Genomic DNA, 12,451 nt, shown 5'->3' with positions numbered 1-12,451 from the left:
TCCTGCTGATCTGCTTTCTTCTCTGTAACATCCACTTTCTATTTTCATTCTACTCTCTGGATTGAAAAATCACCCAGCTGCCAGACAAACAGAACTCTGCATCTTCTCGTTGGCTGGGATTGTTACTCATTTTTAATCTCTGAGTGAGTTTCCTTCATCAGAATATGATTGTTCATTGTTTAATGACAGTAAAAACTGCTGATATTGTAATTACTACTTACGAATAGCAAACTTCATTGATATGCAGCTTTGATATGAAAGCGTTTTGGCCAGACAAAAGGGAGGGCAGAGTGGGAGCTGTGCCTGGGGAGCCCAACTGGCCCACAATAAAAATTAATATTGGGAGCAACAATGGTGGAGGGCCATTACAATGTGCAGCACAAATTTTAATTAATTTCCATTTTGGGCCTCCCCTGAGAACCCTGGTGATAGTGACCCATGAGTGTGCTGTGATGTTGATTTGAATTGCAGCCACCTTTACTCCCAGCCAAACACGAAGACCAAAGCGAAGGTCATCATTGTATTATGAGTTGTCAAAGTCTGTTATCCCTCCAGCGTATTTAGTGTTCGTTTCATGCTAGTAATGCATGAGGCTTCATTCACATCTTGACCATCTGACTAAAAAATGAGTGTGTTCAAATTCTACTTCAAATTGACTTTGTACAATCAGGCGGGTTTGGGGTACTAAAGCGATAAGCATCCTGCTTAAGTGAATTGTTTAAGGTTATCTGCTATAAACTGTAATGCTATGCTTGTTTAAGTTGGAAATCACATTCAAAAGAAAAGAGATGTAATCATTTTTAATGCCTTTGTAGATAAATTTGTTCCTTTTCATATAATTTTTAGTTGATTTATAGAAATGATGATTGTAAGTTAAATGAGGAATAATTGCCCATTTTATTTCCACATTATCTTTATATTGTTCTGACAGACTGTTTTGTCTCATAGCTGGTGAATTCTATAGCCAAGACGTATGTTGGAACAAATGCTTATATGGCGGTAAGTAAACTTATGCAAAAATAACATTTAAAACCAACATCTTTATGTACTTGGTAATGTATAATTCTTGAATTAATTCCACAGCTTTAGCCTAACAGGTCATAAATTACAAAGTTAATCCAGTCATGATTGGATTTTTAAATCTTCCTAAAAGATGTTAGGGTTTATACAGGAGCTACCAACTTCTCTGACTTTATTCACTTAACTGGTTGGTTTGAGTATAAAATCATTTTGAAGTATAATCCTATAGAAAAATTGTATCTTATAGCACATTGGCTACTTTGCCTCATTGATTATTTAATTAACCCTAAAGTATACCAGAATGTCAGTCAATAAGATCAACTCTTTTTTCCAGGAATAAGCATGCTTTGACAGCAGCTCAAAATTAAATTATTAATTAAAAATTAAATTATTACTTATGGATCTGATTGTAAATTATTACTTATGATCTGATCCTCTGAATGTAAAGATTTAGCAGACAATTCTGTGTCGAACTTGTATATCTATATTCTGTTTACTTGGGTTCATACCTATTATAAGACAACTTGGTCCCTCTGAAATAAATATAACAGGAATAAAAAGTAGAAGCATAGAACTGTTTCAAATACCAGTGTGGACTTGGCTTTGACCTGTTTCTTTTTCCTTCCTTTTAAGTAAGGGAAGTTATTTGCTGCATAGTTTTTTTTTTTTTTTTTTTTTTGGCTGTGTTGGGCCTTCATTGCTGTGCGCGGGCTTTCTCTAGTTGCGGCAAGTGGGGGCTACTCTTCGTTGCGATGTGCGGGCTTCTTTTTTTTTTAACGTTTTTTAAATTAAATTTATTTTTTTTTTTACTGCAAGGAAAATAGCACACGTATTTTACAATAGCTATTAATTATCTCAATTTAGTCAGTCCTCCCTACCCCCTTTTTTTTTAACATCTTTACTGGAGTATAATTGCTTTACATTGTTGTGTTAGTTCCTGCTGTATAACAAAGTGAATCAGCTATACGTATACATATATCCCCATATCCCCTCCCTCTTGCATCTCCCTCCCACCCTCCCTATCCCACCCCTCTAGGTGGTCACAAAGCACTGAGCTGGTCTCCCTGTGCTATGCGGCTGCTTCCCACTAGCTCTCTGTTTTGAATTTGGTAGTGTATATATGTCAGCGTACCAGCGTACCCTTCCCCCTCCCCGTGTCCTCAAGTCCATTTTCTATGTCTGCGTCTTTATTCCTGTCCTGCCCCTAGATTCTTCAGAACCATATTTTTTTTTTTTTTTTTTTTTTTAGATTCCATATGGGTGCAGGGGCTTCTCACTGCAGTGGCTTCTCTTGTGGAGCACAGGCTCTAGGCGTGTGGGCTTCAGTAGTTGCTGCACGCGAGCTCTAGAGCTCAGGCTCAGTAGCTGTGGCACATGGGCTTAGTTGCTCATTTGCAGTCTTCCCAGACCAGGGATTGAACCCGTGTCCCCTGCATTGGCAGGTGGATTCTTAACCACTGCACCACCAGGGAAGTCCCCATAAAATTGCTTTTATTTATTGACGTCCACAGTCACTTCAAGAGTTGGGGGCTGGGAGGAGACAAGCAGGAAACTTATTTAGTATTTTTGGAGCAGAGTTTTACTTTAACATCTTAAGTGTAGTTTTTTGCTGAGGGTTCCAGATTTATTCAGGTAGTCCATCTCACTTCTAGTAGTCTTTATATGAATTAAACGAAGTATGGGTAGAACCCTGGATCTTTTTCTCAATATTCTTTGTTCATATAGTATCTTGGTAAAAATAAATGTTAATATGGATGAAACCCTGGATCTTATTCTCAGAACACTACAAAGGATTTTTTAATTGAGATACCAGAACAGTTAATTTTTGCCTTGCATTGTTTTTAAAGAAAATTTATTCTTTCTCATTTTTCTAGGTAATGTGACAAAAAAATAACCTCTGAAGTCATCATACTTATTTTTACAAAACTTAATCACCTTCTTGGCTTCTTGGCTCTACTAGGTTATCTGAGATTGGTGAGCCACCTTTATAATTAACAAAACTGTGCCAAATGACATGATTTCAGTCTTTGAAAAAATATGGAACACTGTGATTTAAAACAAACAAAAAATGAAACAACTTTACCACTCCCCATCATGTTCATAGTAGCTCTAAATTGCTCTGATAATTAAATTGCAATATGTTTGAATCTACAAATCTAGATTACACTTGTCTTTCCCAGGTGTACATTAAAGAAATTACTTTTTTTCCTTTTTGTTTATGGATGAATGTGCTGCATCCATCTCTTAATTGAAAATGTGGGGATTAAAATTATGAAACGTTAGCTCAGATTGGCAGAGTTAAAATTGCTTTGCTTCTTCGGTGAGTATGTTCTAGTCATCAACTTTATAGTTCAAGCTGTAAAAAGCATAAGATACCTAGGAAGCAAAGAGTATGATAGCCTGATAGTGAGCTTGGCTCAATTCAGCAGGCTCTCATTGGCCATGACTTACCTAACTGGTGTGAGATCAGAGGTTGGGAGTTGGGGAAGGTGGAAATAACATTTATTATTCTGTTGCAGGTTTTAATCCCTGCCTGAGGTATCGTGACATTGTATTATAGTACTACCACTGGGGGAACTGGGTGAAAGGTGCACAAAATCTCCCTGTGCTTTTCAACTTCTTGTTAATTAATAAGTATTTCAAAGTAAAAAATTAAATTAAAAAAAAAGGAAAGACTTGTTGGAACATGGCCATGCCCATTTATTTATATATCGTCTGTGACTGCTTTAGTGCTACAATGGCAGAGTGGAGTAGTTGTGACAGTTGTACCAGAGACCATATGGCCGACAAAGTGAAAAATATTTACTATCTGACCGTTTATGGAAAAAGTTTGCCAGCTTCTTGTCTATGCCAGTGAAGGCTCTTTCTGAAACTGAGTACTTTGAATTAATCAACCTGTATTTACTGAGCGCCTTCCATGCAGTTAGCCAGGTACAGTGGCGCCACTCTGTAATCCACATAAGACTTGGGCAAAATAGGAAACATGGCATTATATGTGGCCACGTCATGTGTGACATAAGTTGTACCAAGCGTACCGTGAGAGAATGAGAAGGCATATGATATATGAATTTGATGATTCAAACAGTATGTGAAAAGGGCACTTATAAAAGAGAGAGATCACTGTGGGAGGATGAGCAAAGACTCAGAAATAGAGGGTGGTGTGACATGGGGGGGGCGGGGACATACAGGGTACAGCAAGGGTCCCCAACGCCCGGGCCGCAGAGCAGTACCGGTCCACGGCCTGCCAGGAACCAGGCCACACGGCAGGAGGTGAGCGGTGGGCGAGTGAGCGAAGCTTCATCGGCCGCTCCTCATCGCTCCCCACTGCTCACGTTACCTCCTGAACCATCCCATCCCACCCCTGTCCGTGGAAAAATTGTCTTCCACAAAGCCGGTCCCTGGTGCCAAAAAGGTTGGGGACCGCTGGGGTAGAAGACAGTAATAGATTGTGAGAATATGCAATTTGAGGTCATCTGATGTAATGCCCTCATTTTATATCCATTTCTCTCACTTTATATTCATACCTATTTCTGTACGGTGATAATAACAATGATAATAATAGCCAACACTTAATTAGAACTGTGTGCCAGTCACTCTTTTAAACCTTTACATATATTATCTCTTTAAATCCTCACAACAACCCTATGAGGTAGGTAATATTATCGTCCCTTTACAGATGAAGGCACCAAGGGATAGAGAAGTTAAGTGACTTCCCCAGGTTCATACAGCAAATAAGTGGCAGAGTCAGGAGTGAAACCTACATAATCAGCCTCCAGAGACTGAACTTTTAACTGCTGTGCCTCTCACTCTATCCAAATCATTTATGTGTCTCTCCAAATCTAGATGAGGACTTTCACAGGGCAAGGTTTATTCTACTCATTCTCTATATCCAGTCCTTCACATGGTGCTAAATGAATGAATCAGTTCATGAAAGTTGCATTCCAAAAATGACGTGTTCACTAATTATAAGCAGAGCATTTAACTTTTTTGTATTAATAAGTATCTTACTTACATGATAAAGTATAGAAGACCCCCAGATGACTCAAATATAACCAGCTAGACTGCTCAGATATTGAAAAGAAAATAAATCAAAGAAATGGCCGTGCATGTGTGAACAGTCTTACTTCTCCTACAATCTGAAATGTAAGGTATAAGAAAATGGTAATTAGGATAAAGATAGGGAGGGTTTTCTAAGATCCTTAGGTCATGAAAACAAACAAAAAACAGTAACAATTTAGGGGCATGTTAAACAGTGGGTCTTGTAGGAGACTTAGAAAATCATCTGGTCCCACTTCCTCATTGACCAATGAGGATACTGAGACCCAAAAACTGAAGGGGTGTGTTCAAGGACACATTACATCTTAGGGGCAGGTAATTAGGTTTAATGGACATTTTAATCCAAAGCAAGAAATATTTTCAACTATATTTTAAAAGGATTTCATCCAGAAGGATTACAGAAGGGGTCCAAAGGCTTTGGTGGCTTATATTAAATTAAATCATTTCTTGGAAATTCTGATTACTAGAACTTTTACTCTATTTTAAAGACAGAAGGGGACTTACCTGGTGGCACAGTGGTTAAGAATCCGCCTGCCAATTCAGGGGACACAGGTTTGAGTCCTGGTCTGGGAAGATCCCAAATGCTGCAGAGCAACTAAGCCCATGTGCCACAACTACTGAGCCTGCATTCTAGAGTCCACGAGCCACAACTCCTGAGCCTGAGTGCCACAACTACTGAAGCCCACACGCCTAGAGCCCATGCTCCGAAACAAGAGAAGCCACTGCAATGAGAAGCCCGCACACCACAATGAAGAGTAGCCCCCGCTTGCCACAACTAGAGAAAGCCATGCGCAGCAACTAAGACCCAACACAGCCAAAAATAAATAAGTAAATAAAATAAATAAATTTATATAAAAAAGAAGCTATTAAAAAATTAATAATAAAGATAGAAGTCCCTGAAACTTTAACCCACTATTCAGTCATTGTGATGTATTATGTATATATATATATTTTTGGCTGCACCATGCGGCATGAGAGATCCTAGCTCCCCAGCCAGGGATTGAACCCATGACCCCTGCAGCGCACTGAGTCCCAACCACTGGACCGCCAGGGAAGTCCTATTACAATTTTTAAAAATCAAATATAAAAGTTTGACCTTATTGTTATGAATACCTATAGTTTTGAAATTAAGAAATCTTATGCAGATACTTGTCCTTTGGTATCAGAAAGTCAATCTAAATAACTATTCTTATCTCCTGAATATTGTTTTCTGCCTGGACTATTCCTGTTCTTAGAAATTACCTTTACCCAGATTATAACCTATACAGATTACATGATACAACTCAGTTGCCCATGCTCATGCAGTGATCGTACACGGTGGTGTTGATTAGAAGGAGGCCAACATTTACTGAGCATCCCCATGTGGCATGTACTGAATTGAGCATATTACATGGATTTATTTAATCTTCAGACAACTCCATTAAGTATACATATTGTTATTATTGTCTTCATTTTACAGATGAGGAAACCAAAGGTGAAGTAACTTTAGCCCAGATTCTCAGAGCTGGCAAGCAGTGACAGTCAATATTTAATTAGGACACCAGCTTCTAGTTTCCAGTAGTAGCACATTAGGTTATTTGGACCAACTCTTCTGTTGAAAAATGCTAATTAAAATACTTTAAAAACCATCTCAAGTGCACTGAAGAGCTAAAACGACAACAGGGAACTCCCAGGACGGTTTTCAGATGGAAACCTGAAACAGAAGGGAAAGCAGAATGTCAGAGCACCAAAGCTACTTATTCCTGAGGACATTTGCCTGTACTACTACAGCTGTGAATGATATGGGGGCTCCCTTAAGGCAGAGGGTCTTGGAGAGGATCTTCCCCATATTATGCTGGAAGCCTGAAGAGGCCCTCACCCCAGTATAAAAGCAAACCAGAGTTAAAGCTGCTCTTCCTCCCCGATCCCAGGGAACAAAGGAGAAGGCTTCTCAGAGCCAAGCAGAGCAGCAGGAGAAAAAGGAAAAGGGAGAAAGTTGTGGCCATAGACTTAACTCTGGCACAGATTTACACCCTGGATGTTTGTATATGTGACCTGAGTTAGAAAAGGAGCTTCATGCTGAGAATATTGTTTGAGGTGGGCACATCCACTTTAGGCCTCAGAGAACCTTTCCAAAAATTTTTTTGAAGAACAAAAACTAACAAGCAGCCAAAGAAAACTAGTCACACGAGGAAACAGAGCAACATGAAGGAACAACAGTTGTAAGCAGACTTTAGATCAAAAATTTTTAAAGTGACATACTTGATTCGAGAAAGTCCCAAACAAAACTACTAGATAAAAATGAAAAACTCACTATTTGGTAGCATATTGAATGGAGCAGAAGAGAGAATTAGTGAACTGGAAAATAGATTGAGTTAGAGCAGTGTGACTCCAGAATCCTTGTTTAACCAGTATGCTCTACTACCCACACAGTGATCTTGCCGGCTTTCTAAAAAAATCCCCATTGTTTATGATATATACTTTTTGATTACATACTAACCTAAAGTATTTGTGCATACTTTGTTAATTTTCTGAGTACCCTGAGCAGAAGTTCCTTTATGGGAAGAGGTAAGGGATGTACCTTGGTATCGTCCTGCTTTTGACAAGTAAACCCTAGGGTACTGTGTTATAAATAGAGACAATTCTGGAATGAGTTAACTAAATATGGGCCCTGGGTAAATGCCCAGTCACAGCGGTAAGTGGAGGGGTGGAGTGTGCATGCCATCTTAGAGCCACTGCCGTTTTAGAATCCTCTGCTTTTTATATCATCACCACTCCATACTGTTCTCATTAAGAACAGACAAGAGTTTTTCCCCAACCCTTTAACTCCACTACGGGTGCTTCAGACAAGAGTCATGGTTTTCTGTTTATTAAGCTTTCCACACTAGTGACAAATGTCATGTCAGAAAGTAACTCAGCTTTTGCTTTTTAACAGAAAAATGTTCAGCACAGATCTTCTCTCAGTAGTGTCATACCTGGCCATTGGTTTGGTTTGGTTTTAGAGGGGAGAGGACAGAGCAGGCCACCTTGGCCTCAAGTGTGAGAACAGATTTGAATTGTGCAGCCTTAGGCCATCAAGTCCTGACTCTGTACATTCAGAATGTATTGGGCCTTATCTTGTACCTGTGTCAGTTTCAGCCACCTGGACATGTTTCCCAGTCCCTACGAATTCTTGAGGATACACCTGTAGAGCTCACTGCCCACCTTTCACTCAGCATTCGTGCTTGAGTGCTGCATCACAACAGTAATCTCATTCTGTTAGCTTACTGTAAGAATAATTTCTCTAATGAGAAGTTGTTAGACTCTCATCCTTAAGGAGTTCTCCTATTTGCCTTCTGATATCTGTGACCATTATCATTTGTGCTAATTTTTCTTTTTAAATTTAATTTTTCTGTGCTTTATTTTCACATTACAGTTTACATTTGTTTTAGTAGTTCAGTGGGCAAATGTGATGATTATATTTAACCTTATTGTTGGTCTTGCACTTCTAGATGAAGTGCTGTATATTGATAACTGTCAGTTAGTGGATGAAGAAAGGGGGAGAGGACAGAAGGAGGAAGACAACATTTGGTCATTTCTTTAACAATTCTAGAGGATTTTAGGATTTTCATGTTTGCTAGAAGTTCTTTTTTTTTTTTTGAGACGTTTTTAAACTGTTTAAGTTCTTATTTTTTGGCTGCATTGTGTCTTCGTTGCTGTGTGCTGGCTTTCTCTAGTTGCAGCGAGTGGGGCTATTCTTCATTGCATTGTGCAGGCTTCTTGTTGCGGTGGCTTATCTTGTCACAGAACACAGGCTCTAGAGCACACGGGCTTCAGTAGATGTGGCTTGTGGGCTCAGTAGTTGTGGCACGCGGGCTCTAGAGTGCAGGCTCAGTAGTTGTGGCGCACGGGCTTAGTTGCTCTGCGGCATGTGGGATCTTCCTGGACCAGGGATTGAACCTGTGTCCCCTGCATTGACAGGTGGATTCTTAACCACTGAGCCACCAGGGAAGTCCCTAGAAGTTCTTGATGGACGTGAATAACAATAATATGCAGGGAAGTTACATTAATAGAACACTCCAGGGAACTTAATGATTAGTTCATGCTTAAAACCAAATGTGCAGTAAACATGTATTGCATCCCTTCAGTCAGCACGCATTGATGGCACACCAGCTATGTGCCAGGCATGGTACTGGGTACAAGATGAGCAAGATACTCTCTTTGCCTCTTAGGAGAAACAGACTAGCAAACGGATGACTGCAACACAGTGTGATAAATTAATATGAAAGATATGAATGACATTTTAAAGAAGTACAGAGGCAGGAATTCATAATTCTGTTTGAGGAGTGGAGGAAGTTTTCACCAAAAATGGTGGCCGTTGAGTAGGGCCCATAGGAGAGGCATTCACTATGCAGAGAAGAGGAAGGTAGATCATCGTGTCTGCAGGAAACATTGACGTGTTTAGTGACTAGAGCTGAGTTTACCAAAGGTTCACCCAGAGAAATTACTTTTTAAAATGAAGATCCCCAGAGCCACCCCCAGAGATTCTGATACTGGAAGTTCATTTGCAATAAGCACCTCAGACAGTTCTGTAATGACGAGTCCAAGGCTGCATTTTGAGAAATAGTGACAGATCGAAACTAGTTCTAGTTCTGGGGGCAGTTTGACACACAGGAAAGAACCCTGATTTTGCAGTTAGACGTACCTGGATTTGAATCCTGGCTGTGTACCTAAATAATACGCTTAATGCTAATCCATAGCTCTAGACTTTGGCAAGTCATCTAATCTTACTAAGCCTCAGTTTATACATCTGTAAAATTAGGGCATCAATATTTGTAAGAGGACTTCCCTGGTAGTGCAGTGGTTAAGAATCCGCCTGCCATTGCAAGGGTCACGGGTTCAATCCCTGGTCTGGGAAGATCCCACATGCCGCGGAGCAACTAAGCCCGTGTGCCACAACCACTGAGCTTGTGCTCTAGAGCCCGTGAGCCACAACTACTGAAGCCCACGCGCCTAGAGCCCATGCTCCGCCACAAGAGAAGCCACCGCAATGAGAAGACTACGCTCCACAACAAAGAGTAGCCCCCACTCGCCGCAACTAGAGAAAGCCTGCACACAGCAATGAAGACCCAACACAGCCAAAAATACATAAATAAAATAAATTTAAAATAATAATATTTGTAAGATTGTTATGAAGTGTAGAGGATGTGAAGTATCTATCCCAGTATCTGGGACAAACTAGGTGATTATTAAATGATAGCTTTTACTATCCTTTTCTAGGGGGTATAAATTAAATCTCTCTGTGCTTCATATTCCTTACCTGTTAAATGCAGATGATAATAGTACCAGTCTAGTATGGTTGTTTATGAGTCTGAAGTGAAATATGCATGAAAAGCACTTAGAACAGTGCCTGGCACATGGAAATTCTTCAATAAATGCACAGAGTGATGATGTCGTTGTTGATATTATGATGATGGCATTATTCTTGTAACTGGCTGGCCAGTTGCATATGAACGCATCCTATTATGTATTGATCTGACTAGAAATGGATAATGGATTCATTCAGGTATGAGCAAGGACCTTGAAAAGTGGTGGTATGGGGGATTAGAAGATAAAAGGAAAAGTATTAGGGGATTGGAATGACCATATCTGTTAGCAGCTGGGAGAAATGGTCACATGACACTTGGGAAGAATTATTCTTGGTAGGAAAGGGGTTTTATAAATTAAAGAAATAAATAAAGGAACGGAAATAAGACAATCCAATCTGCTACCTCAGGGTAGGGCTTTATGTGATTTTATGAAAAGTGGGGGAGAAGGCATTAAATACATTGAGATAGCCTCATAGGTGGGAGTGGGAAGTAGGTTACAAAGTTCTGGGTCCCAACTCCCCAAGATGTAGGACTGTGCCAACTCACCTGAGAGTATCTGGCACACATCTTCTGTACTCATGGTATATCCCCTGCTGGTGAGTGGTGGATGTCCATTTCTTCCGTCTGCAGTGGACCAGGCTGACCCTGACCCCAGTTACTCGTAAGGGCTCTCATGGAAACTTTTGAAGGATGATGGCTGTGGTGGCTTCCAAGAACTCCAGGGATGGTACAAACAAGAGAATACTGCACTGGGGGCCAAGGGGTGTGGGTCATGATCCTAGCCCTGCCGTGACTAGCTGTGTAACCTTGAGCAACCATTCCATCTCAGCAAAACCTCAGTTTCTCTTGTTCATTTGTTCCTGTGTTCATTCAAAAGACTTCTGTGAAGTACCTTTCTGAATGCCAAATCCTGGAGGGATAGAGAGACCAGGCAGCACCCACATCAGTATGCAATTATTCCTGTTGGAGTAGAGAGTGTGCAGGTAATTGTTAGACCAAGTATTTTCTACATATCTTGAATGGAGGACCAGGAGTCCCAAATGGGCCGTTTGAACTGTTCCTTGGTTTGTATCAAAAAGAAACCCTGATAAATGGGATGAAATGTTGAGTAGTAGGTGAATCTGGGCAAAGGAAATATGGATGTTCTTTGTACTAGTCTTAATCTTTCAACTTTCCTATAAGTTTAATATTATTTCCAAATCAAAAATTTTAAATAACAATTCCTAGTGATTCAGACCCATCTCTCAAAATGCAAATAAGTGATACTATTATATAACGTGCTGTAATTTGTCACTCCACAACTAAGACCACTCACTGGATTTGGTCTGAGTTGAAGTCTCAGCTCATTTACTAGTTTAGGACTTGCCTAAATTATTTCACTAATATGAGCCTTCATTTTCTTTATAACAAAGTTTCCCTCTTAGGGTCTTTGTGAGGATTCAATGAGATTATATCCAATATACCTATATTACCTATACGGTTTCTATGTATTATCTATATAAAACACATACATATAAAATTGTTTTTCTTTTCATAATGTGCTGTGCAGATATTGATGGCTCTCTGCCTTAACTGAGCTCACATTAGCGTATGTGTTTCCTGGAGTAGCTTACATCAACCTACAAGCTCCCTTCTGTTTTCTTACAGCCTGAAAGAATTTCAGGGGAGCAATATGGAATCCATTCTGATGTCTGGAGCTTAGGAATCTCTTTTATGGAGGTATGTTGTTTGGAAATAGATGCTTCTGTGTATATCTGTACTAATATGTTCTATCAGGAAGGATGAAGATTTTGAAAAAAAGTGAAACCTCCAGTGTGTTATGTGTATATGTAAACAGAGTTTAACTCAGTAGTCCTTATTTTGATACCTTTGCATGGCTTGTGAGCTGACTATTCTAAAGTGTTATTTCTCACAGATCACCTGTGTAAAACTTATCTGGAGTGCTTCTTAAAAATACAGGTTCCTGGGCTTCCCTGGTGGCGCAGTGCTTGAGAGTCCGCCTGCCGATGCAGGAGACGCGGGTTCGTGCCCCGTTTCGGGAGGATCCC

The 12,451-nt window shown here is 40.0% G+C and overlaps 1 protein-coding gene across 1 annotated transcript in view; it reads left to right on the top strand.

Moving 5' to 3' along the window:
- MAP2K5 (mitogen-activated protein kinase kinase 5) overlaps window positions 1–12,451 on the top strand; it is a 116,258-nt gene that overhangs the window by 208 nt on the left and 103,599 nt on the right. Inside the window, exons 2-3 of the mRNA XM_007445606.1 lie at window positions 949–999; window positions 12,051–12,122. Of these exons, the coding sequence (XP_007445668.1) occupies window positions 949–999; window positions 12,051–12,122 (123 nt within the window). The remainder of the gene's footprint in view (window positions 1–948; window positions 1,000–12,050; window positions 12,123–12,451) is intronic.

This window comes from Lipotes vexillifer, unplaced genomic scaffold, assembly GCF_000442215.2.
Source record: "Lipotes vexillifer unplaced genomic scaffold, Lipotes_vexillifer_v1.1 scaffold972, whole genome shotgun sequence".
NCBI classification, from domain to species: domain Eukaryota; kingdom Metazoa; phylum Chordata; class Mammalia; order Artiodactyla; family Lipotidae; genus Lipotes; species Lipotes vexillifer.
This window is presented reverse-complemented; position numbering and strand designations above follow the sequence as displayed.